At 38.5% G+C, this 27,586-nt stretch overlaps 1 protein-coding gene across 5 annotated transcripts in view; it reads left to right on the top strand.

Annotated features, from left to right (window-relative positions):
• The window catches only part of vti1a (vesicle transport through interaction with t-SNAREs 1A), a 107,182-nt gene that overhangs the window by 9,927 nt on the left and 69,669 nt on the right, over positions 1 to 27,586 (top strand). For 3 of the 5 annotated variants that reach the window (XM_020605054.1, XM_020605057.1, XM_020605056.1), the window contains exons 4-6: positions 11,612 to 11,689; positions 16,638 to 16,658; positions 22,262 to 22,346. In XM_020605054.1, coding sequence (XP_020460710.1) covers positions 11,612 to 11,689; positions 16,638 to 16,658; positions 22,262 to 22,346 — 184 coding nt within the window. The remainder of the gene's footprint in view (positions 1 to 11,611; positions 11,690 to 16,637; positions 16,659 to 22,261; positions 22,347 to 27,586) is intronic. The other 2 variants (XM_020605055.1, XM_020605058.1) reach the window with 1 other exon arrangement.

Below are 27,586 nucleotides of genomic sequence, written 5' to 3'. Positions count from 1 at the left end.
ATAGGTTTAATAATCCTAAATTTAATATGTTAATCTTAAAATCTGCATCATATTTTTCTAGAACAAATTTTAAATATCCAGTGTTTGGTGGTGACTTGAAAATGTTTCATCAGCACTGTAGTTGACCCCTCTTTGCAGCAGATGGCGTTGTTGCTCCAAGAATTTCCTTCTACTTATGGTACATGACAGGGACAATATTGGGCACATTTACCAATTACCTTGCCTTTCTGATATAGGATTTCAGTAGCTATGATAAATCCTTCCACTTATTACTCTGCCTGACCTCATCCTTTATGCTGTGTAATATAGATTAGAAATAATGGTACAAAAAACGTCCTTGTGGTAAAAACACATTTAATAACTTTGTGGTTCTGTTAGTTTCTCTCTGAATAGTTATGTTTCGAAAGTTAAGAAGCAAAACCTGATATGATTAAAATAGTACCTTGTTAGTAAAGTGGACTCTTTTTAAAGTGTGAGTTTTGTAAACATCTCGTGCTATAACTCTCATCTCCTCTCCTAACTAATCTTTTTAACCCGTTCATGCTAATATTTCACTTCTCTACATTGTCATAAAGGAGGTGACTTTAGATTGTAGCAAAAACTATTCTGGTCCAAATGTCAGAGGTGTTGTGTTCAAGCATTCTTGAATATGAGGAAGTTAATTGGTATTAATTAAATATCAAACTCTGAAAGGTTTTATTGTTGAATACTCCACATTATTCATGTCATTAAGAGTGAATGGGTGTCAGTAATATTCAAGGCATCTTATTTATTTAGTTTTTCATAGTCTAGTGGTATTTATTTTTTAGACCCACCCCAGTTTTGCCTGAATAGAAAGCTATTGTTGATCCATCATAATATGCTGTATACTATTTCATCAAGGATCATGAACTTGTTGTACTTTACGAAGTATAATTTTGATTTACTTGAAATATAGTACTTAATTTTAAATGAAGCCTGTTCAGTCAGGTTTGAAATTCTGATTGAATTATTATTTTTCTGTCTCTTACTTAGTGCCATTTATTCCGTTATGTGTAGTGATATAGCTGTTCCTGCTTGGTTTTTTAATATTAAATCACAAGCCCAGCTGTCACAGGGATACAGCTGTTCCTCCCTAATTGTCTATTGGAGTCTTGTATTTGAGTTACAGTCACGGTCAAGTGGGATGTCTGCACTGCCTGTTTCTTTAATAAAAACCATTAGCTGGAATGCCTCCTAGTGTCCTCCCAGGGAGATAATTAATGCATTTCCAAAGAGTCAGCCAACCTTGAACTATTGAATAGTTTATTGGCCATGTACTCCAAGGTAAAAAGAATCTGTTGGTATTGATTTCATTTTTTATTACTCTTTTTGTCCAGCTGGATGTATCAGTTTCATAAGTGGTTATAGAGAAATGAAATGTAACTTTCATCTGGGGTTAACACTGGGTGCTGTGTTTAATGAAATGGCCCGTTGGAACTTTTTTAGCAAAATGTGTGAATATAGAAAAATGGTTTAGTGTGGAAATACAAAAAAAGATCAGTTAATGATCAAATCAGATGTGTGTCAGATATGAACATATACCTCAGGTGAGGCCAAGGCAAACTGCTGTAACTCAAGATTTTTATTTGGTCTCTTGTTATCAGAATAAATTGATTTGTTGTCCAAGAGCTAATGAATGACTCCTGACTTTATGACACATAGTTTTCAGCTACATGTTTGAGTTACCAAGTTTTCCATAAGCCGTGTTTTTTCTGTTTGCAAAACCCCAGAGCCATTTGTTACCTCCACATCTGAGGGTCATCCATGGTCAGTTTATCACTGTCAATGAATTAACATTTTCTAGAGTTTTTGTCATATAAAAATAAGGCTTTGTCTCTATGTGAATGGTTTTTCTCTGCTCTGTGTTCGAGTTTAGTATTTGAACTGTTTTTCATTGTTTTCTCATACTAATACCTTGGTGTGTTTTTGGAGCACACCTCTCAAATATAACCAAGCCTAATAGATGAAGTTGAGGGTGCTCTTGTTTTTTCAGATTTTTTTTTTAAATTGGTGGCTATGGACAATTCAAGGTTGTGGAGGACGTCTAACTTTAGTAGACAGTGGTCATAAACTCACCGTATTTGGCACAATTAGCAACCTAAAAAGAAATAAGAGTTTTCAAAGTCATATCTCACAAAGTTATGTATTGGTCTTAAGAAGCTCCGACATCATAAATGTCAGTTTTTTAAAACCAGATGCTGATAATTATGTTGAGATTTAAATTTTGCTGGGAGATTTTAGGACCTCTGTACTTCCCACACTAGTAGTGATTATAAATTGCTCTTGTTGTAATCCATCTTGTTGTTTGCCTCTCCTGTCCTCATTTTGGTGACAACATGACAGACCAACGTTAGTCGGATGTCAGACACTTTAAATCGCCTTAGGTTGTTTTGGTTTACTTGTTCTTATTGAGCACTGAGAGGCAAAGGCAGCTTGACTCTTTTCATGGTTTGTTGCTTAACAACCCATCAATGACACCAAAGTCTAATAATTTCTAACCAATTATGAAAGGATTCCCTCCATTGACAGGGATTCCTACTCCTATGTTTCCTCTGTGCTGATTGCAGGTTTTAGATGTAAACAAATAGATCTTCTTTTCTGCTTATGAATCATAGGTTTCATTTGGAAGTTGTTGTGCACAGTATGGCTTCCTCAAGCCCTTTGAGGATTTGTGGTGTTGGAGGCATTACCATGTCTTCTTTATGGACACGAAGATGTGATTCATTTGTGTATTAGTCTTTTGTTACTCATGTTTATACTATTTTTTTATGAGTTTGATGGCGTAATGGCAGCAGCGGGTCAAATATGGGTTGAAGGACAGTGTCACAAGAAGGACAAAACGTGCTGTGCAGAAGTGTTGTGTTCATATTTAGTTATCTGAAAGAACAAACATCAGAATGCCACATGTGCAGTAGTTTGTTCATTCTTTTTGTTACTTCTTTGTGATTAAATTGCATGAATATTTTACATTTTTTAAATTATCAACTATAACACTGGTTTCTATTCAGCTGCACTGAAATGTGCTGGTTGTTCTCCACTGATATGCTAATTTCCCATGAAATCAGTAATTCCTTCACAGTGAATAATCATTAACTAGTAATTGTCATTTTGATTCCAAATAAGTTTTATACTTGATAAAGTTGATAACTGATGAGTCTAGCTAAAATGCTTTTATTGGCAAATAATGGTTTTGACTCCTACTACTGTAGTTAAGTTAATAGTCTAATTCAAAAGTTAGCCAGAGAAGGGACTAAAACCATGCTGGAAAAGCAGCAAGTCCTTAAAGTCTTATTTTGACTAAACCTCATATTAAACTTCCAACAAATTTATAGCTTTAAGCTGAATATCCTACACAGAGAAGTGGGAATAAAATTGGGGTCATGTGCTTCACTGTCATCCTTATGATTTTTACGGTCACTAACATGTTGAGTTCTTGTCTGTAGTTGACTCGCAGAAATCCCAAAGCCTGTAATTTGTAAGCAGATCACCCCCTACTCCATCTCTGTCTATTTATGTTAACACTTGTCAGTATGGATGGGGTGTCTGCATTATGCCTGGAGCACAGGTTTTGTTTGGCAGTGTGCAAATTCGGCCGTTATCCTTCCCCGCGATCATTTCCTCTCTTGCTTATCTCTCCTGGCCCCTCCAAAGTCGCCGTACTTCCTCTGACAGCGATCAGTATAGCTTTCAGACGCTTGTCTGGCTGAGTCTGTCATGAAGCGAAGGCCCTCCCAGGTCCCCTCGCTGTCCTCAGGGCTTGTGTGATTGAGTGACTGCAGTGAGTGGGGGCCAAAGATAATAAGGGGGGAAAATATAAAGACATGGGGCGATGATATGATAACACCCCCTCCCTCCCTCTTTTTACTCCCCTTTCCACCTCCCCTTCACTTTTCTTTCTGTTCTTCTTTCTGTCCTACCCCCAGTTTCTGTGCACCGAGCCTGTCCCACGCAGCAGTGTAAACCAGAAGTGACATGTGACACCCACTCCCTAGTGATGTGCTGACAAGCGGGTACTAGAATAGGTGACAGTGTTTTCTTTTTTTGCCAGTCTGGCTTAAGTATGGTGAGGAGATTCATGAAGTATTTATGAAATATATTATGAATCTTTGGGTTTGTGTTTTTCTTCTGTATTTTAGGCATCTGGATTTGCTTTTTAATAAGTCAGCCTCAGAGAAGGCGAGATTGAAGAAAGGGGTAAATAAAGGAAGAACTCTTTACATTGCATCTCTACTGGTGTTTCTTCATAGTTAACGCAATGTTTACACATTTTAACCCCTGCTCATACTGCCTTCTCACAAACATGCACATACACACACACACAATTAAACTTGTTTCCTCTTCTCATCCTAAGTGTTTCTAATGAGGGAGTGTGCCAGAAAGAAAGGGAAGGCGCTTTTGCTCTCAGCGACCAACTATTTTGTTTTTTGAAGCCTGCAGTGGAATCTGGCTGTGGCCTTGATCAGAATTACATTGTGGAAGACGAATTAAGGGCTTTTTTTTTTTTTTTCAATTATCCCAGAGGTTGGCCACCATTAGAGCATCAGCCTACTCCTGCAGTGAGACTAAACTCTTTAGTTTTGTTCCCATCATCAACACAGAACACTTGTTTGTTCTGTACTGTTGAGCTTTTTTCTTTTGTGCATTTTTTTCAGACATAATGTTTCACATAATGCGTTCTTTGCTTTAACTGCTTGCATCAAGTGGTCATATATCCCAGTCTCCTACTAAAAATTACAGTTTACCAGTTTGCTCATTAAATAGTTATTTATGTAGTATTTAACTTTCCAGTGGTGCTTTTATATTTTCTGTTTTGTTTTTTGTTTTTTTGAAAAATGAACAGCAAATGGTTTTGTCAGTTATTCAACTCTAGTGTTTATTTTGGGCTTGAATATGATTATTGATTTCTAAATGCACTAAAGAGGTGTAAGCATATATTCTCTATAGCTCTGTTTCTCATCATTTTTGAACTGCTGTCGTCAATTGCAGTACAAAACTTCCTGACTCCCAGGAAACTGATGAGTGCGTCGGGATGTTCAGGAGGGCACATGTTGGAAGGGCTTTGGAAGGAGGCCTTATTGGTCTCATCAGCATTTGAATGTGTTGTGGCTAGTGAAATAACAAAGTGTACATAAATATATAGAGATAATGATCTGGCTAAGTCCCTATGTGTGCTTCTGTATTTTTATGCTAATGAGCTGGCTATTCAGTACCAACAATGGTCACATTTCAAGAAAAGGCAAAGCACTGAAGGAGATAGTCTTTTCTGTGCATGTCCACTGACGGACGCATACATGCACATGCTCAGCAGACCCGACTCCTCTCCCTTTGTCTAGGTTTTTTTTTTATTACATTTTTCAATTTTAGATAACACTCCAAGAATAGACATCAAACAAAAATGAATTGGAAATTGAGGTCAGGAGTGAGCCTCCTTCCAAGGCAGAGGAAGGGTTAAAAGTGAAGGTATTTCTTTCTTTAAAAAAGATGGGAAAACTGATATGAGAGGATCTCTTCTCAGCAGAGGGTTCAGTGAACCATATGTAGGTAGCCACAGGCTAATGGGCCGGTTGGTCCCTGGCTAGCCAGGTATCCTTTGCAGTGTACATCCCCTAACCCCCCACCCTCCACACCCTCTTTCTCCTCGTCATCCTCCATCACCTACCTCTCTTGCCTTCACTCTGAAAATCCCTCCTCCACTTTCCTCTAATCTCACCTTTTTCTCTGGTGCTGACCCGGGGAGGCCCACTTTATTCCCCACTGCACGCCAGAAGCCAGCGTTGTGATCGGAGCCCGGGCTTCTGTGCTCGTGCCCCCTCTCCTCTCCTCTCTCCATGCCCTGGCTGCCCGCGTCCCTGACGGCTCTGCTCTATTGATTTACTTCTTCAACCAGTGGTGTCTGTCTCTGTTTTGCACCAACAGCACCTAGGTCCCTTATCTTTATAACCCTCCCTCTTTCCTCATCTTCTTTCTTTTCCTCTCTCGCTCTTCTTTCCATCTTTCTTTTCATACTTAATGCCTTTCTTTCTGTCCCCTCCTACCCAACCATGGGTTAGGTCAAAAAACCTGACAGAATGGATGGGGGTAGTGGGGTGGGAGAGGAAACGGGGCCTTTGATTTTTTATTAGAACATGTCCATATTTTAATATTGGGTTTAATCGGGCCCTCATGCCTTAAAGAAATAACCACTGAGAGATGATCCCTCGGCCTTCAAAAAGTATATGGCGCTTCTTCAATCAAATCCCTTCTTGAATTTTCTCTTTTGTTTGGAGTTCACTTGCAATCCTTCCCCCCTCCTCTCTTCTCTTGCCGTCTCCCGGCCTCTTGCTTTGTGGGTACAGTCGTTAGGCTTATTGACTGATCTCGGCTGTACTTAGCAATAGAAATGACTTTGACAGGGAAATACACCACAGAGGTATCACAGAGGTACAAACATGGCCCCTTACAGAACAGTGTGCAGTTCCACTGGCATACAGCCACATATTTTCCCCCAGAGACAAAATCTTGTTTGGTATAAGATAAAATTGGATAGATTCAATGATATAATATAAAAAGAGGAACTAGCATCAAACTAATAAAGACATAAGATCTTTTTGCTGCTGATGCACTGTAAAAGCCTCCTCTCACCATACCGGTTTAGACATGTTGCAGACTCATTTATTACCATTCCACGGTTCATTCTTTTATCACCTTTATTTATGTTTTCAACAACCACTTTGACTTCATCAAATTTTTTTAATGGAAGTGGAACACAATGCCGTGCGCATATAGACCACCAAAGTAACCAACCTGTGAGCTAATGAGAGGCCCCATGCTGTTATCTAAAGCTTCTGCTTCTCTACCACTACTGCACTTCTGTTAGGGGAGAGAACACACACCGGGCTAACGCTCACATATGTTGTCCTGTGATGGAGGTTTCCCTGAGATGCAAAGACTCATGGAAGCCTCTGTCATACATGCAGCAGCCTCTTGTGCACATCTTATTCACCCACACAAACGCACACAACAGAGAGAAGATTTGATGGCACCAAAGACCACAGTAAAACAAAAGCACAAATGACACCCTCCCTTGACAATCCCAGTTGTAGCTGCTTGCCTTTGTCTGATATATCACGTGCATTAAAATGCAAAAGAGAACTTGCTTAATTGAACAAACTCTCCTAATTTGTGTTAAAGGAGGGAAGACAATGCTGCTCAACAATTTGTGTGTGTGTGTGTGTGTGTTTCTTTTTCTCTGAGCTGGTTAGATGGGCGTGTGTGTGTGTGTGTGTGTTGAACCCCTGCCAAGCAGAGATGCATTATTTAAGATGGTGTTGTGATACTTGTGCCTGCTTAAAGGTCTCAGCTTCCTTTTAACGCCATGCCGCATCAATCCACCTCTGCCCCCACTTGTGGGGGGAACCAGAGTGGGCCCTGCTGGCACCGGTCCACACATCACCTGGGAAAATATCACAGCAGGGGGAGGAAAGGAAGTGATATAGATAACCTTTGAGTTTAGCACACATTCTTATGAACACAGAGACATTTTATTACCCCTCTTTATTGTCATTTCAGTGCTGACTTTAGACTTTTGTATTTTTCAGTTTTTACAAAATATTTATGTTGTGTTTGTGTATGTCTTTTGCCCACCTGAAAGTTATTTTTAAAGTGGTGGTTTTTGTATGTTTTCCAATACATAGAGCAGCTATGATTGTTACAAAAATAAAAGGTTGACTGCCAGTTTCATACAAGCACATGGAGCTGGACATAAGAGTCTAAGTCTGAATTTGGAAATGCCGCTTTCCTACTGGTAAAAAAGCCTGTAATAGAACAGAAAATTGTAAATTGAATATGGTTAATTACTCTTCATGCTATGCCACCAGCCATGTGTGCAAGGCAAAAAGGAAAATCTTGGGAGAGTGGAGGGAAAAGCGTCTGCAGAGGAACTTCAGGGCCCCTCATTACACTCCGCCCCTGGGTATTTTTACGCCTTTTATTTCCCATCTAATGAACTGTTTACATTTTTGAGCTGTCCAGGCGCCACAATTATTTGTGCTTGTCCTGGTGTCACTCATTGCACTGGGCAAAAAGCAAGGAGGAGAGTTGGAGGGCATTAAAATGTGTATATGTCTCTCTGTTTATTTGATTTTTGTTATTGTAATTTTTTTGTACATATTCAACTTTTTTTTTTTACATTACAGTACCACAATTGTTAACTGATTGAAATGGGAAAAGGTAACTGTTATTACTACTTACTGTTAAGATGAACTTTCTCCTTTTTGGACTATAGAGGAACTTAAAGCTCATCATGTTTATTAAGAAGATATGTGCTCACTTGCCCAAATAGTAAAAAGAAATTGCACATAAGAAGGAAGGATCCATGTATTTGTTATAATTAAATATCATTTGCCTCTCAAAGGATTATGCCAAACTTATTAGCATATCTGATATGTATTGTTATGCATGCATATGTAATTACATTTTGATGAGTAAAGACAAATCAGTTTTTATTGTCTGCTCTCTGTGTCAGCAGAGGTAAAACGGCTGTTTTTGACAGGACACCAGCACCTCCATTGCTGCATTTGACAGGATGTGTAGAGTCTTAAAGGCAGGCCGCTTTGCATAAAGTTAAGATGTACCTTTGTACTTTTCTTGTGTGCTTCTGGGAATAGAAGCAAATTCTCACCCAAAATTTAAAAAGTGACAAAAGACGGACCTTTCAAAAGGATAAAAAAAAAAACACTTCTTTTTTCCTGAGCAATAAGGTATCTTCTGAAAGCGCTCATTCTTTTTTAGATTACAATTCCTGATTAGTTGGTTTCATCTTAAGATGCAGAGCTCAGTCTTCACATGCTCTAACAGGAATGAGAGTTTCTTTGCATTGTCTTTATAGATTTTACTATAGAACAGGTAGCTGATATATGCCTTCCTGACCTCAAGAGTGATCCTGTCGTCACTTAGAAAATATCCTAATTTATAATCCAAAACTGTTGCTGCATTAAGCAGCTGAAATTGCCCAGCTGCTTATGTTTTACCTCAATTGGGAAGGCAGTTATCACTCAGGAATATGTTGTTTTCCAGAGGGGGAATCAGAAATGTGTGTATACTGTACAGGGGAAGTAACGGCAGCACTTTCATTTCAGTGACATTTTCAATTCTTTATACTTTCTTTGTTATCTACACTGTTCCCATTGCAGATATGCTTCATACATTCATCTGTAACAAACTGCTATTTAGAAATACGAAAAAAAAACCTTCATATGGTTAGAAGGCGACGTAATCCTAAAAATTCAAAACAGTGCTTCTCCTCGGCTTCCTAATCTCAATTACTGCTGAAGCCGTCTTTCCCCCTACGTTGCACTGCAGCTTAAGATGTAACTCAACTTGGATGGAATATGTGGATGTTTTCCTGGCAAAAATATGTGTGTGCACGAGGAGCGTATATGCTGTCTTCAGATTGATGCTTATTGTCTTTCTGGTTTTAATCAGTTGCTTTAATTTCCTGACAGCACATTGAGCACATATTTACCCTTGCACAGAAGATGGGAGTTTAAAAAAATATTCACATTAAAATTGAAATTAAAAGTCAACATAAAAATTGGCATAATTTTTATGTTGACTAAATTTGATCACTTTACGCTTAAAAAGCAGTTTTACATTTTCTGCTAACTTTTCATCATTGGATGTTTTTAGAAGAAAGAAAAAAGGTTATCACCCATTTCCATTTTTTTTTTTTTTTTTTAGAGAACTGTTTAGCCCTTAATGTGTTGAGGAAGCTAATTACCTTGAGAGATTTAAAGACTCAAGTGTAATACATTCGTAGGTTGTCTGCCAGTTTACCTCAGTTTTGGAGTTTTTTGTCATATAATTGTAACAGTTATCACAAACTTAAGTTACTGTGCTTCATGTTGTAATGCACAATTGTAAAAACATCTTAAAAAGCACATTTTGACATAGTGCTCCTGTGTAATGTCTGTTTTGGGGGAGGAAGCACGTTTTATTTGAGTCTGTACTGCCGATCCTCTCTTTCTCCCACAGTAGGCGTTCTGTGGTTAGCTTAGGTCCCTGTGGTTGCGTATTGTTTGGGTGTTCTCTTTATCTAATGGGTTTTGTGGTCTGGGTCAATCAGGCCCTCGGTCTAGTCAGTAATTACTCCAGAGAACTATGACCCTCACCATCACGATAATAACAGCCAAATCACATCAGCCATGACTTTCCACTCAGTGCTCCAGATTATGAGACAAAAAAGAAAAAAAAAAATCAGATGGTTCGATTGTGATTGGTTCTAAAGTTATTTCAATCAAGGAACTTGTTATCATCACACTTGAGGTTAGAATTTTTTTTTTTCTAAGTTTGGTTTGTGCTTTTCTTATGGAAGGTAGCATCAAAGTACTTAATGCAATAGCTTCTTCAAACTATTACTGATAATAGAAAGATTGCAACAAAGGATGCTGTATTTGAGAAAAAAAGTCCCTGCCAGGTAATTGGTGTTTCTTCACTGATTCCCTGCCTATGTTTTATTTATTTAGAGTCGAGGGGTAAGTAAATATAGAAAAACAGAAAGAATTCATGTTGAGAAAAAGTGATATTTTCATTCCTATGCTAGTGTTTGTCTTTGATTTTGCCCACCTCCAGCAGCCCACCTAGAAACCCTGTCAAGGCAGGGAGAGAAAGTGAAGGAGGCTTAGTAAACACTTCTGTCTGCTGCTGGTGTGTATTTAGTTTAGAGGGCATGCCAAGAGGCTGTTTTCTCCATGGTTTGGGTGTCTGTAAACAAGTGGTACAACGCTCAACACTCTTCCACAATCGGAGGTGGCACACTCTGAAGTGTGTATGAAATGTGTGTCTGGGTGTTTGTCTTTTTGGGTGTTTGTTTTTTTTTTTTTTGGACACGGCATTCTCTCTTATTGTAGACTATCTAGACAGAGAGAGTGAGAGAGAGTTTGTGTGTGTGTGTGTGTGTGTGTGTGTGTGTGTGTGTTTGTGAGAGGCAACCCCAAATCCGTTGGGCCGCCAATGGGTGATGAATTATTCCCTTACTGAGTCTCAGCATTGGTGTTATCACAGAGCCTGCCACTGCACTGGGATGACAGCAGTGACAGCCCCCAGAAAAGATTTAGCGCTGACAAGTGATACTTCCTCATAATACATCTCCCTGGCCCTCTCCCCTGTCCCCCTGTTCCACAGCCTCTCCATGCACACAAGATGAGGTTTTTTATCCCTCAACTTGTGTTTAAGTGGGCAAGGTGGGGGTGAGGTGGGGTGGAGGCTGCTTGCCGCCACTTCAATGGCACAAGTACACTAGGTACAGTAGATCACCTTGGAAGGAGGCATGGGCACAAACCCAAAAGTGCTTGTTGTCAGTACATGTGTTGTAAGGGTGCACACACAGATACACACTTGCACACATACAGTACAGTACAACCTGCAAATATATGACTTAGTTTGTCACCGAGTTCCATTAGGGGGCTCTCGTGCTTAAGGAATGCCTGTTGTGTTTTTGCATCAGCAACAGTACTAAGCCATTTTCCCCCACTTGTTTTCTCTTTTTTCTCTCTTCTCTTTCTCCCGTCTCTTCTTCTTTTTGTCCTTCTTCCTCACCCTCCTCCCTCTGCAGAAAAGGTCACGTATTGCCTACAGTGATGAGGTGCGCAACGAGCTCCTGGGGGATGACGCCAGCTCCTCAGAGAGCCAGGTGAGGCACTAATCAGGGGCCCAACTGACACCAGTGTGGGTGGCTGACTGGCCCCTGGGGTTAGGAAGGGGGCCCCTCATAGGGGCCATCGAGAGCTGAAACCACAGCATTGTCACCAAGTCATGCGGAAGGAACACTGTTTAATGCAAAGCTGGGCTGCCAGTGAGTGGGCGCAGGGCATGGGACCAGTGTCTGGTCAAAGCCAGATTGTGAGCAACACACACACACACACACACACACACACACACACACACACACACACACACACACACACACAAAATTATGTTCTCTCATCTCCAAGTGTGACAAACCTCCACAATGCAGATACTCAAAATAAATAAGGACACAGGTCCTTATATTTTTGACATCTGATACAAAAATTTGAAATATTTTAGTGCAGTGTAATACTCTATATATTATAATTTAACCTCTTAATATGAATTATTATTGAATATTAGCCTTTGACCAAAAATCGCAATCTATTTGAAATTTTAGATCTATTATCTATTTATAGATCTATTATCGGTTTATAGTTCATTAAGAGGTGGTTAGTGACTTTGTTTAAATAACAGCCTGTTGAATTTGACAGATAGAAACAACAAATCAAGACCACATTAACAATTTCCATTCGTTGTCAGCAGTGTCTACAGAAGATTAAGTCACATTAGTTATGAAAGTAGCGCTGAAGCAGAAAAACAATTATCCTGAATTGTGATCTTAATTACCTAAAATATGCCATGTTCTTTTAAACTGAGTTGTTTTGAATAAATGCAGAGCTGCATCAAAACCGTGATTCATCAACTGATTCAGCCCACAGCGTTTTAACATTTAAGATGCGCTTACCTATTGCTCACCTGCACAGCTGCCACTCATATGCAGCCACTCTTAACTGTGACCAGACGTCTTTTGACTAATTATATATTGTCTTTAGAATTGGCTGTCTACGTGCAGGGGTTACTCTTTCTCAAGGCACACCCAGGAAAAACTCTCACATGCAAATAAATACTTTGCATTTTCAAACATGCACACTCAAAAAGGAAAAAAGATGAATACTCAAATGTGTATTGGCACATTTGGTCCCTCAGTGCTTTATGGGAGTATATTTAGATGATTCATGGCTAAGCAAAACACAATAAAATTGTCTGTTTTTTTTTGTTTTTTTTACGTTTGCCTATTACCATTTCAATGATAACCCATGAACTACACATCTTAGAAACATATGTATCACGAGCCAAGATGTGTAACTGATATGCATATTCTGGGCAAATTAGCAAGACACAAAAGTGATTCTGACATTTTATGCAGAAGTTGGAAGGAGATTTGCTGTCAGAAATGTCGTGTTTGAGACACTGACGGGTTCCATCAGAATCAGCTTTTCAAGGAAAAGGTGAAAAAGTTATCACATTTAATTTAATTTGATTTTGTTTCCCTTTCATTAAAAATGGATCCAAAGATTTTTAAAAGTAATATTTATGAATCTAGAAATGAAATATCTCAGAGAAGAATGTTCAAATAATAAAAATGTATTAGTGGCATTAATATTATGGAATGATGTTATACATGTATATTATAAATGTTGGAAATTGCTTTTTTTATTGTTGTAATTAGCTTTTTAAAAGTTGTTAAAATTGGCAGTAATTATCAAATTTATTTTATATGGTTTTATATTATGTCATTATTTTACTGAATGAAAACTAGTAAAATATTGTGCTACTTTAATCAATGCATGCATAACATTTAACACTATCCAGAGCTTAATTCTTAATTCTCAGTTCACTTAACATAATAATGTAAATTATGAAATATAATAATATAATATAATAATACAATCCTAAGGTATATAGTTTTCTAATTTTATTTGACAGAGGTATAAGAGGTATAAAATACATTTGTACTAAAATTAATTTTCTTTGTGAATTAAGGTCATAAAGCACTTAAAAAAAATCTAAGCCATAGTAGGTAGGTGACATGTTCCTTTTTGTATATTAGTGTTCTTTTTTCCTCTCATATTCTCTTGCTAAAAAAACAAAAAATCTAGAACTCATACCTTAATATGTTTAACACATACACTATAAATTATTTAACTGTGAAAACACAGTATTAATTAGCAACAGTAATGTCTGATGTGAAAAATTATAATTGTATGTTTGAAGCGCACACAAAGCCAGTTTATGCTGGGGGCAAAAGCAAAGTATATAGATGATATACATTTGCCCTTTTTCTCCCAGGAGCCATATTTACCTCATTTTCATTTAAAAACTTCTGGAGATAATACTTGTCTTGGTCTTGCTGTGAGTGGAGTACTCGGAACTTCAGGGTTTTTTTTATCTAACGAGACAACGTTGATAGGAGAGGGGAAAAGATGGTGGGGGCCGGGGCAAGTCGGTCAATTTAATTCCTGACGATCTGAAAGAGGTCAGGATCATTTCATATAGCCCTGGCTGAGCAGATCATTACCAGTCACAAATCTGTTGGTTACATGGCAAGGATTTATAGCTAAGTAAATGGGGAATCGTCATAAGTTCTGAAAATGGCGTGTTGGCCCTGCGATAATGGCTAAAGGACGATTTAATAGAGTTCGGCAGTTATTCGTTATCTGTATGCGGACAGAGACTGAATTGGCACTATCACTTGTTTTTTTTAATAATGTGGTAGGCTACCATTGCACATTTTTTCTTTCTGTTTCCCCTGCATGCAACACACGCACACACAGATGCCACACACAAAGCAGCAAATGCGCACGCATTTTTCACACACGAACACTACACGGAATAGTTTCGATTTCAGTCACAGCAGAAGGCTTGGCCACAAGAGATTGTGCTGGTTTGAGCCGGCACAGACCAGATTTTACAGGCTACAAAGGAAGCAGATTACCACTTGTATCGAATTCCGTATTGGATTAAAAAAAATCTTTTGTTTGAAAAAAAATTGCTGATTATCATAACAGAAAAATTGCAGCAGTGCAATTTTGAATACTGGCTGGCATCACAAAAACACAAGGAAAGGCGCTCATGCAGGAGTAATTATAACATTTACAATATTCTGTATTTACTGCTCTGTATCTCTTGTGCAACATAAGCATCGTTGGCCATGCTAAAGAATGGATGCCAAAGAAAAATAAAGCTAAACAGGAAGAAACAAGTAACACAGTTCAATGTGCCCCTCGGATAGTTTGAACAAATCCTCCACAAGGACTTGTAATCATTCAGGCAGCACAAATGAGCTAGAACAAGTTTTGTTTGGTACCCATTGACTGATGGCAAAGCTGGGGTGAGGGATCGCAGCATCTGCTGGGTTTTTTTTCAAGCCCCAAATAACCACATCCACAGTGTAGTTTTAAACTTTGGCCTCTTTAATAATGCATTCTTAGTGGGGAGTTGTTGCTTAAGTTTGAAAAGATAGTTTTCACTCTAAAGTGTGTCTCGTTACTGAGTGCCGACATGTTCAAGGATAAGGGCTCTTTAGAAAAACATGCAATTATACTTGTTTACCTCCCACATTACAGATATTGACAATATTTATGAAATACATCATATTTTTTGTGTTTTTTATCATTTAGATTCATCCTGGGCTCATTATTATATGACAAATAGCTTTGAGTGTGTCTACAGATGTTGGAACACATTGTTTGTAGTACAGTATTGTTTTTTCGTTGTTGTTTAGAATTTCAGCATAAGATAGTTGTAAATGTTAATTCTTCTTAATTCTGGTTATAAGAGCTCATAGAAGGAGCTGACGCTTCATTATCTCCTCTTTTTGATCTGAATTACTTTAACATAACGATGTAATTTTCATACCCTCAGGTCTGTTTTTTTTTTTTTTTTTATTATAAACTTGGCAATCAAGCCTGAAATTCAAGATCTAAAAACCGAAAAACCTATATGATACAAAATTATTCAGGTCTCACAAAATTTCCAAATAAACAGCAAATGTAACAGTGGCCCCGAGCTGCTTCTTGGATCTGCTACCATTTAATGTTGGCCAAGAAATGTGAATTTAAAAAATCGCCTCTAAAAGACTTCCCATATTCTAGCTAAATGTGTTGCCTTCCCATGATAAACCTCAGTCTTCTTCTGTTCCCTTCTCTACAGCCCTCACTTAAGAACAGGCTAGAGAAGCAACCTTTTTAACTGTGATTCGGTATAATTAATGGCAAACAGGATTACTTTGTCAGGTGTGTGTTTCATTATCAGAGATGCAAGATTTTCCAGGACAGGGAATAAGAATAGTGTTTCTTATTTGCTTCACTTTCAATTTGCTATTCTCTTTTATCAAAAATGTATAGCTATGCTAAGATTTATTTTTCATGATCTGGGACTTTCCCAGTAATAAGCTGCACTGTACTGTATATATGTACTGTACAGTGATGGCCTCACAACGTTCCATACGTAATCTAAACAGCATGCACCTTTACTGAGATGCATAAACGATATGAAATGTTGATAACACATAGGCACTGATAAACAGTAGTACAAACGGAGTGACTCAGCATTGCTCCATTTCAGTTCCAAAGGGAAGGTCATTTTTAAAATTCTTCTCCATAGAATTCAGCAAAATGACATACAAAATATTTTCCTAAACATTTTATATATACACTAATTGTGCAGGCTATATTTTACTCATTTTTCTCTTGCTATATCAAGTTCTGTGGTAATGTTATTTGATGTCGCCAGTCGAGCAATCCATTCCCTCTTTTTGTTTAATGTGACAGCACCATGACTTGATCTTTGTTTGTTCAAAAAAAGGCAGCCTCCGCAGTGTGTTTAGCCTCATTTAATGTGTTTGTCTTGTGATTTCCAAATGCTAAACATGCAAACAGATAAATTGTCAAGGTTAGTTCTGTACCCCGCTACAACTGATCTTCTTCCTGCCATGTTTCTGCTTTTTTTTCTCTCTCCTTCACTCTCTCCATCTTTCTTTCTTCTCCCATTTGCTTCTCCTGATGCAGCTTATAAAGTTACGTGAAGAGGTAAGTGCTTCTCTGCTCTCACAGCTTAAATTCTGCTTTCCCAGAGAAATCTCTGTTTGCTCACCTCTCTCCTAAAGAAAATTTAAATCAGTTAATTTGGACTTTTTTTGGAGCATCTTAAAGGCCAAGCCAAAGATAATGAATCCACTGAAGGCCAGTTTTTTGAATTTCCACTGCTTTAAATATTAGAAAGTCAAGATAAGGTATTATTTCTAAGACACCTTTTTGGCTACACCTGATGTAAGACTATATAGCAGGATTTGTACTGTAATTCACCGTTGTGCTAACTTTACTACAATTACTTTACATAAGTTCGAACAAGGATGTCAAGAAACATGTCTAAATGAAATTCATGAGACTGCTGACTTGTAGATACTATAGTAATTTATGAGCAAGCTGCTCCTAAAATACTGTTTTGGTTTAGCAGATAACATTAGCTACCGTACATAGCCACCAGAAACAATGGTCACATTTAACTTGTGGCTTAGTTGGTTAGCATACCAAGTTGGAAATGCTATCACAATGTTTTATTAACTAACTAATACCCCACGCTAATTTGCCGTAATCATTTTTATTTCTAATTATTCAATGTGTCCGCCCCCATTAACAACAGTTGGCAGGTTTCTTGACCTTGAGGTGGTAAATGAAGTCAGTGATGCAGTACTTAATTTGTGGTTGCTTGAACTTTTAGCTGTAATAAGATGCTCTAACTAACCTGTTCCACTTGTAATTAAATACAAATTGATGTTGCAACTTGGGTTAATCTTTCAGTAAAAAATATTCATCATAGTACGTAATTTATTGGGCTGGCTCGACAACCCATCCATTTATCATGTTTCCTTTAAGGCTGACAGACTTAAACAGGTATCTTCTACTCCTAATATTGTTTAGGTGTGTGATGTGAAAGGTTTTATTATTCAGATACACCCTCAGTAAAAGACAAAATGGTGATTTTATAGGTCAGGTATTAGATTAGGTAACAGAATTTCTAGTGATACTTAAAAAGAATGTAAACAAATATGCACGTAGCCTTTTAGATTTTAAATTTAAACGTTTTTTGTTGAACCTTCCAGCAAGATTATTAATATTTGTTCAAATGCTGTCATGCTTTAACCAAAATGTGACTTTCTAATAACTTGTCCTTGTACAAATACATTATACATCATATTTTAGTTAATACTCATACATATCTTATTGTGAAAAAGGTGTTTTTTCTTCTAATTGAAGAGCTTTTATTAGTTTCTGTGAGGTTGCAACTTGCATTTGCAGGTGTACTTCCAGTATGTTGTCATATGTGGCTTTAAGGAGACTACGTTCATGTGAGTTTCTGCTGAAGCTGAGTAATTCAGTCTCTATCAAACCCTCACCATTCCCACCTAGAGCACAGACCTGGCCCAGATGCCATGTTATCATTGCCATTTTTATTTTTTATTTTTATTTACCAGTACTTTTGTTTCCTCCCTTTTCTTCCCACCTTTTCCATGCATTTCCTTCTAGCCTGAGGGTCAGAAGACATCTTGCGTTACTTCACCTGTCTACCCCTTTTGGAATGGCCCGATCTGTGTAATCAGGCTTGATTCTGTGCCCTCTTTGCCATTACACTTCCCCACTGCGGTCTTTTACTCTTCTGTTCCTCCTGCATTTGAATCAAAGCCTGGCAGAGCTTATACACACTTAAGCCTTGCTTTTAAAAAACTATACTTTTTTTCTTCAGCTGAAAAACATGTTTAAATATTTAGCACCCATATTCACAGCTGTTTGACACTTGTAATTCCTCATCTTACAAGTCCCAAACAAACGGAACAGAAGATCACACAGTCAGTCTGAATCACAGCTGTCATCATTATTCACTTTGACTCTCCCCCACCCTTATTGAAATAATAAGGAAATCATCTGAACTTTGGAAAATGGTGATAGTAACCGCCTGTGTTTGATATTGAAAAAAGGCAGGAGAGCAAAAGAAGAGGAGAGAGATTTCTTTTGAGCTACAGCTGCATTGTTCTGGGGCTCCCTGTTAATAACTTACAACTGAAGAGTGCTTCTTGACGCAAAAAAGCACAACAGAAAACACCATTTTCATGGTTCCTAAGAAGATCTTTGTTCAAAATGTAGGTGTCAGATGAAAAGGCATACATGCATAGGCAGAAATGGTGGTGGAGGGGGGATGCACCAGTGCACTCACAGATGCACAATATTTATCATATATTGTATTTAAATCCTTTGCTCGAATGTTCCATGAGACAGTCAGATATGATTTTTATCATCTGTAGTTGTTCCTAAGTAGATAAGTGGCAGATTTGAGTCAGTATTTCAGCTTGAATAGGTGTATATGTCTCTTTACCTCATTCTGAAGGTTTCATACTGGTTGTATCAGAAACACAGGGGTCAGACCTTGATATGGGACATTGTAGCACAGTAGGGGCTAGTAGCCACTTTGCATTTCCCTCAACAAAAATGCTGACAATGATGTTTTTTGGATATTGCTTGCAAAGTGCAGAATGAAATCGTACATGGATGTGTTCACATTTTTGTAGTTGTGTGATATTCATGTGTTGGAACAAAGCTGCTTTCCTGAAGATTATGGGTAACCTCGCTTTAGATTAAGTTTGTTGACATAATGTCTATATTGTAATCTCTACATCAGCTGTGACTATATGGGATGTTTGCAAGTTTAGTCTTAATTGTGCATGTTTCTTGTTGTTATTTTTCATGATATCATCCTGTGTTCGTGGTTGGATTTTTCATTATTAGCACCATCACAGTGTGCCATTACTGCATTCTTAGAGGCTGAACTCTCACCCTTTCCTTCAGGTTCTGTCACTGTCAAACTCGGGGCACATTATTCTAATGATCACACACACACATATACACCACCAGTGCCACCACTACTCCCCAGCACCCACCTCACACACCCACCCACAGTTGCCCACCCCTCCCCCTGGCCCTAAAAGAAGGAAGAACAAGGGAGAGGGGAGAGAGAGAGAGAAATTCAGGAGGAGAAAGCTTTGATGTGGCTTTCCATCGCAGTGAGTCTACCGGCCGTCTCCCCGAGACGTGTCACCTTTGCCGAGAGGGAATAGGAAAATCACGTTTCGAATGGTAATGATAACATACTAATCACTTGAGCTCTTTGAAGAACCCGGGGAGTGCGCTTCTCTGTCAGTATCCATGGCTGCCTCATGCTCCCAGGCGCACACAGGCACTGCAGCCATGGTCTAGGTGTATTAGCTTAAGCATTGCATGTCAATACATCCCCTCCATCTCAGCTGATCCATAGGGGCTCATTATAGCCCAGGCTTGGTATCCATTTTCTCCCATGTGCACACTGCCACCATCTCTGCTGGTACCACTACCGCTTCCACACCGATGTAACCCCTCCCCAAAACCCCCTATACTATACCCTTCACCAAAAACACAGTACACCTTGGATCCTGTCCCACTCACCATCTCCTCAACGCTTTCCTCCTACCAGTAACCCATTTTACAACTCAACCCACCCATCCTTTCTCCTATCCCTCCATCCTCCTCCTGCCCTCCCTTTAACTATTAAAAAGTATCTCTGCAATTTTAAATGACATCTGTCAGCAGCACGAAGAAAAAAGAAGTGAGGGAAATGAAAGAGTTCAGAGGCAGTTTTCTCCTCCCTGCTCTTTTCCCATCCCTCTTATTGTCAAACTTTGAAAAGTGTGTCGTTGAAATTTTTTTTTCCTCCGTGTTTTTCATTTCCTCTGAATGATTAGCTGGTACACATTTTGACAGCCAAGCTGAAACTAGAGATTTCACTTCTCCCCCTGTCCCCTTCGCTTATATGATGGGCATAAACTCTTTTCAGAGAGGCGGTTGTCATTCACTGGATTGTTTTTGGCTGTCAAATGTGTTACACCTGATTGGTTTCTTAACATAGCATATTAGAGAGGCTATCAAAACCAACAACGTTGGAGTAAACATTTAAGTCTTTTATGCGTATGCTGGGTATGATCATTGCCTCCAAAGGCAGTATGGTTTTAATGAAAGCTGGGTTTTAGTTTTTACTTGTACATAAAGCATGTCATTACATTGGACAGTGTCGCTTAAAGTTATGTTAGATAGGTTAAGTAAATACGTTTAGTATAGACTATTATTATTGTTATTATTATTATTCAGATACACAGTGCCCCTGACTGATAAGACAGACTGCATCATGGTACTATCTTTTTAAGGAAATGTATACACAGTAAATGCAATTAATAGAGCTCTTTAATTACTAGTGTGTTAAATACACCTAAATGATGATGATACATACAGTATGTGCATAAAAACAAATAACTTTAATGTAACATTAATATGCCGTCCCTGGTAGGCTAGTGGTTAAGGCGCAGCGCTCTCGTTGTGGTGTCCCGGGTTTGAATCCAGGTTGCGTCAGGAAGGGCATCCGGTGTAAAACATGTGCCAAATGTCAACATGCGAGTCGTCAGTGTGACGATTTGCTGTGGCGACCCCTAAACGGGAAAAGTCAAAAGTGACTTTCTATTTTATAAAAGAATGATAAAACAGATACCTCTGTAAATAACTTGCTAGTTATACAGTGCGCTTAGTTTATCAGACTTTATAAATTGTGTTAATAAGGTCAGGATCACAGAATTAAACTTAAATCAGACATTTGAATCTCTAGTTACAGGTCATGGGTAGCGGTACCAATCTTTTGAAGAAAATCTGACCTAGATGTCCAAAACATAGACAACCTCCATAGGAAAACTGTGGGATTAATGCTATGTTTGATATTTTCATGCAGTTTAATGCAACCTCAACCAAAGCAAACCAGTCATAGAGCTTTTATATACAATGCATTAAAAATGTTTAAAAAAAATTAAACTGGGTTTAGCTAGTTTTCGCACAGTACCCTGCCAGTATTTTGTGACAAATTAGCTAACTGGGGCTGTTGGTTGAGAAGAAACTCAGGACACCCTGATGATGGCAGTGGAAAGAGCTCTGGTTAAACCAAACAGGAAAAACATTTAAGACACTGTCAACCTCAACTAATCACTCACAATATAGATACAAAGCTTCAGTGAAATCCCACTCATTCCTGAAAAGTCTCTATTATTATTTTTATTATTATCAGTGTAATATTATCTTAGAATTCTCATACCTTATATGCTCCACTACAGTCTACAAATGAGGGTATAAATGTTGATTTTGTCATACAGTGAACTTCTCCTCCAGTATGAACCTATCAATTGGAAAGCTTCAAATAGAATTTTATCTTCATTCACTGCACCTCGTTGCCTTACCTCTCCCTGTGTGCAGCAGAAGGCTGTGCTGTGAAACAATACTAGGAGGCAACAAACCTCAAAGTAGTTCTTGTTTTCATGTCCAAGATGAGGCAGCAGCATCTCTTACATTGTCTGCCTCAACATGCATATGCTTGACATTGCATCAGAATACCATTGTCATCCATGAAGGTTATTGCCAACCTGGCTTTATTATGTTGTCACTGTGGATGTGGACTGTTTGTTTAGGTGACCTTGTTGATGTGCAGCTTTGAAATGGGTCCCAGCCCTCTCAATCAAATTTTTTTTGTTTGTTTGTCACTGGCTTTATTTTTCTCTCTCTATTTGTTGCAGAGAGCACATCTGTTGGACAACACAGAGAAGATAGAAAGGTCATCACGGAGACTGGAGGCTGGCTACCAGATAGCAGTAGAAACTGGTATGTATTCTGTTTTGGATTGGCTGGCGAAGGAGTGGGGTAGTGTTGGACAGGGGTTCAAGATAGTGGTGAGGATGAGTGAGCGACAGCAAATTGTCTTGCTCATATGCGAGGTGGGTGGATATTTTTTTTTTTTTTTTGGGGGGGGGTGTGTGAAAAAACCTCTTTCCTTGACGCCTGATGACATTTTCGGGGAGCACATCAAAGGCAAGCCAGGGAGGGAGGGAGAGAGAGGTGTACTGGCGACAGATTGGGCGCCGCTTCCCCTTCCTCTGCTCCTGAAGAAAATTCATGCATCACTATAGCTGTGTGTGTGTTTGTGTGTGTCGTGAATGTGAATGTGTCTGTGTTGGGTGGGTAGTGTTTTTTTTTTTTTCCCTGCACCGACAGATAGGGGGTCTATGAAAATAAACAACGTCAGCGTTCTTCCTGAAATCCTTAATTTAGGAGTGCTGAATAAAAAGAAAAGATATCACTTTCTAAATAAACCATCCAAAATACACCCAAACTCCTTTTTTCCTCATTATCAAGGATGGTTTTTATCTTAAAATAGAATAAAAGCTCATTGGGATCTTAAATAGATTTAACCACTTAGCATATTTTTTCTTCCTGTCTTCTCCCTGACAGTCACCACATTTTTGAGGCATAGCGTATTCCTCAGAGATGTATCAAAGCTCATTGTTTCTGTGGCTTCCGTTGTAGTTTTGAAAAAGTTTGTCAATTTACACTATAATCACGAGGTGGGTGGTGTGTGTGACATCGACAGATTTAATAATTCAAGTCAAGGAAGGTTTGCTCGCAGACCACCATCGTTTGATGTTCTCTGTAACTTACATTCACAAATTCACAAATTCAGTCTGCTTTCTTTGCTTAAAAATTTTGATTCAGATGTCTTAGATAATCCTGTTATCCAGGTTTTCGATACTATGTCAAATTTGTGACAGCTGAGAGATTCTTCATTCTACCAGGTTTCACTAGAGTGGCTTGTTGTGATGTTTAGACTTGCTGCTCGGTTGGTGTTAAAGAAGTGGGCCATGGTTCAACAGTATTCAGTACCTCCTGGGCCCGACTGTTTCTCCTGCTGCAGTCAACCATACGCCCCTTGACCCTCTGCCACTGTTGGCTGTCTCATCCACCGTGTGTGTGGCTAGCTAAGAATAATGCTCGTTTATCCTGCATTGGTCTCATATACTTGGCTTGGTCCACACCAGCTGTGGGGTGTTTGTGGTTTGGTGGGGAAGCCTCGCCCCGTGTCTTTAATCCATGACCCCTTCCTTTTCTCCGCTGTCGATACCAACCCTCCGCTCAGCTGCACAACCTGAAATGGCAGTGTCTCCAGGTCAAATAGGGAATACGTGTGCACAAAAACTATAGATATACAGGGAATATGTACTCCTCCACCAGACTAATTATTATATATGCCAAGCTCTCAAATTCAGCAAACACACAAACATTAGGTAGCCATATTTACCCATTGGGTTTATGAGGTTTGACAGGGATTGCCATCTGATCCCAATTCACTTTGGTCTTTAATTTACCATTGTCCACCAATCTCAAGCTATATGTTTACTCTTGCGGTTCCACAGTTGCTCATCACAACACTTTGCAGACATCTTCATGAAATCCTGCACTGTTTAGGCCATATTCCTGCCATAGTTCTTAGAGTATTGAGACAGCACACCAAAGACTGGGATTTGTCTTTTTGCAAACTAAATTGTTTCCTTTTATAGTCCAACAAAGGCTCCATTTATTATAGTGCCTTCTCTTTCACACTAACAAATACAAAATATTTAAATAAAAATCTAAGAAGCACACCACACTTTATCCATGCACATTATGAAAATGGCATTTGCATTTGTTGAGGAATAAGCTTTGAGTTTTCAGACACAGAGGTGTGGCATCCATAGAAGTTAAACAACAATAATTAGAGCATTTAGTGTTTCTCCAATCAGACATACTCTAGTCATACTGTAAATACTTATCTTGGTGCAAGCCTCAACTCTCCTCATACATCTAAGCTGAACGTTTTATAAAAGGCCGTTTAGCGTTGTTATTTTGCAGTAATTCAAAGTTGTATTCTCCATCCACTATGACACAATAGCCCTTAAGAATTGTAATTGACCAGTGGGGGAAGTGGAACTAAAAGATATTTTATTTCAAAGAGAGAGAGATCCCGAACAAAGAAATGGTGCAGAAACTCAGCTTTGCCCTTTTTCTCTTCAGTTTCGACAAAATATCTCTTAATGACCAGGAACAAAAAAGCCAGGATGCTTTTAGGTCACATTTAAGTGAAAAATGAGAACTCTTAGTTCTAAGAAAATATGAATCCTCACATTTTATCAGATTTTATTTTATTTTTTCTACCAGTCTCAATGTCTCCAGTTTGTTTAATGAAAACAAAGACTTGCCAGAAGCCGTGAGAGCCCTCAGAGAGGAGACTCTTTGGCCATTATTTCCCTATTTATCACACGCACCCTGAAGAACCAGGGTCCTCTGTTTGTCTTATACATAAAGAGTAGAACTTCATTAATAAAGAGCACTGACTTAAAAGCCCCGGCATAGCAACAAACAGACATGAGGGCTAGCCCAGTTATAGAGTGCTCTAAATAAAGAGGGAGGGCATGCAGTTAGCCAATTTAAAGACATTTGAGTTAAGGGCATTTGAAATGCCTAAATGTGGAGGCTTGACTGATGTTAAATCAAAGACATGCCAAATTTCTGTCTTTTTCTCTGCAGCTGAAAAGATTTTGCATGATTTATCATCACTTGTTTATAAATAGATAACATGTCAGATAAGACATCTAAGTTGCAATGATTAGCTTTTTTAGCTTTTAGATTATTATTCTTTGAAGAGGAGAGAGGTGAACCTTACAGCTTATACAATGCATGGCTAAGAATATTCCATCAAACCCCTGCCATGGTAATTAAAATTCACTGTTACTGTTATTTGCATAACTGGCATAAGATTCAACTGCTTTAAATTAAATTTGCTTTATTGTGCCAATATAGTACAGCCTTTGTTGACGGTACTGTGAATGTGTCGCTATTTTAGAACATTAGTAGTAATTTAAAATGTAAATAAAAAGTTTAAACTTGAATTTTGTTCTCAACTCTAGCAGCAATAGATTTATATGGACTATAAGCTACTGCTGTGTGTTTGCAGAAACATAACTAATGCAGGTTTAAAACAATTCTGTATTTTTAGAATTAATTTCAACGTGACATGTACGTGAGAAAATTTCTTGGGTGTTTAGGTGCCTGTAATCAATCCTACAAAATGAATACAGCTCATTAGGCATCGATTTCAGTCCTGTTTAGATAAGCAGAGAGGATCGGGGCCTGGTCCCCAGCCTAGCCCAAAGTTCATGCCATGCCAGGTAGAGAGCAGCACCGCAGGCTATCAACTTTATTAGGATGGAGATAAGCTGATTAGACTGTGTCAATCAAAGGTGCCAGTGACTCAATCATGATCCAGGGGACTTTTCTTTCTCTCTCCCCCTTTCTCTCACTTCCCAGTCTCACAATCTCCCTCTCTTTTTGTGATAAATCATTGAAGCGACCAACAAAGAGGCAGCCATAGATGGGCTAAGCTAAGCAGCCCTGCAGTTGTCACCAAGGCGGACGCATGAGGACCCTGTGATGATGTGACGACTGTATTAAAGAGTACATCAATTTGTTTTAGAGCAGTTTGATTTTCAACTGCAGCAGTATTAAAAGAGAGGGGGAAAAGAGAGGGGAGGGCGAGCACGTCGGCGTCCTCGAACATGATTCCAGTGGCAGAGCAAGGGGTGCTAGGACGGCAAGAAATAAATAGATAAATGATAGAGTGATGAGAAATAAATAAATATGTTTTTGTAAACATAAAAAAAATCTTCACAACTCCCTTTTGAAGCAGAGAGCGGCTTTGAGCCTTGCTGAGAGTCTATGGGCGATGGAGTGGTCCAGTAACACAGTGCACATTTGTCCCGACTCTCTATCACTCCCCCTCCATCTTTGTTTCTTTCTGTGTTTCTCTCTCACTCACTTTATTTCTCCCGCTTCCCTCTAAAGATCAGACTCAACGATTCTTTTAGTGCTGAACCACCAAGTGGTGCTCACTCCTCAAATCCATAAGCAAACATTTAACACATGACATTGTCAGTTACATTTATGAAGTGTAAGTGATATGTTAAGCAAGGACTATTATTAGCCCCTGAAAGATTTTATTTCCCTTTTGACAATTTAAAATTTAGAAATATTGTGCAATATTGAATTATGTAATCATGTTAATAAAAGTATATTTCTACACATTAAAATATGCATATGTCAAAACAATATTTCAAATGTATTTTCGGGTGGACATATGAAACCATCCCAAAAAAGTATGGTCCCTATTACGTATTTATTTTTAAAATATAGCTCTCTTTAAGATTTTGTTAATTTTCAGTTTTCAGGGAATCAGTTTTACCATTGGTTTATACTATTAGATTTATGTTTTGTGTCACATGTCAATACATCAGTTTGATACTTGCTGGTATTATTATTTTAATCACTACATGAATTATTTGAATTATATTCAGTACTTCTTTTTCGTATTTACATGTCGCTGAATTTTTTCTCACTTTTTAGTTTATTCTCTCTATTCTACAGTGTAGTTTAAATATTTTAAGGGTTTCTTTTTCGGTTCGCTTTTTAAAAGGACAGTTTGCTAAAGTGGATTTCCTTGAGGTATAGCATAATAAATCACTTTTTTCTAGGCTAATACAATTGGCATGTTGTATTGTGTTCAAAAAGAATATGAAGTTATTTGATAGTTGATTGATTGATTAATGGTGCCAAAAGCTAGGATAGCTAAATATTTCACAGCTTGAGTTTTCAGCTGATGAGAGAGGTTTTAAAGGTAAAGTATGTGCTTTTTAATGAAAAAAATAAAAAAAATAAAAATAGTTTTTAAAAATGCTTAGAAATTTGTTTGACACCATATTTCCTAAATATATATCCTTCATATATATGCTTCAACGCATAACATCTTGCTCTCAGAAAATCTAGCCGCGGGTGAGCTGTTTATCCGTAAACCCCTGGTGGATGAAAGACGTAGCAATAATGATTTTTTTCTGTCCTAATCGGACCTTGTCAGCAAGGCGTCTTATCGTGGAGAGGAAAATGACACCGATCCTATCGAAGAGCCTGGAGACCGAGTCGGCAGCGTGTGTTCCCCCCAATCATGGCCGGCCGTGGCCCCGCCCTATCTAGCGCCGCCA

The sequence above is a fragment of the Monopterus albus genome, unplaced genomic scaffold (assembly GCF_001952655.1).
Source record: "Monopterus albus unplaced genomic scaffold, M_albus_1.0 scaffold69.1, whole genome shotgun sequence".
Classification (NCBI taxonomy): Eukaryota; Metazoa; Chordata; class Actinopteri; order Synbranchiformes; family Synbranchidae; genus Monopterus; species Monopterus albus.
Note: the sequence above shows the minus strand (reverse complement) of the source record. Positions and strands in the feature narration are given on the sequence as shown.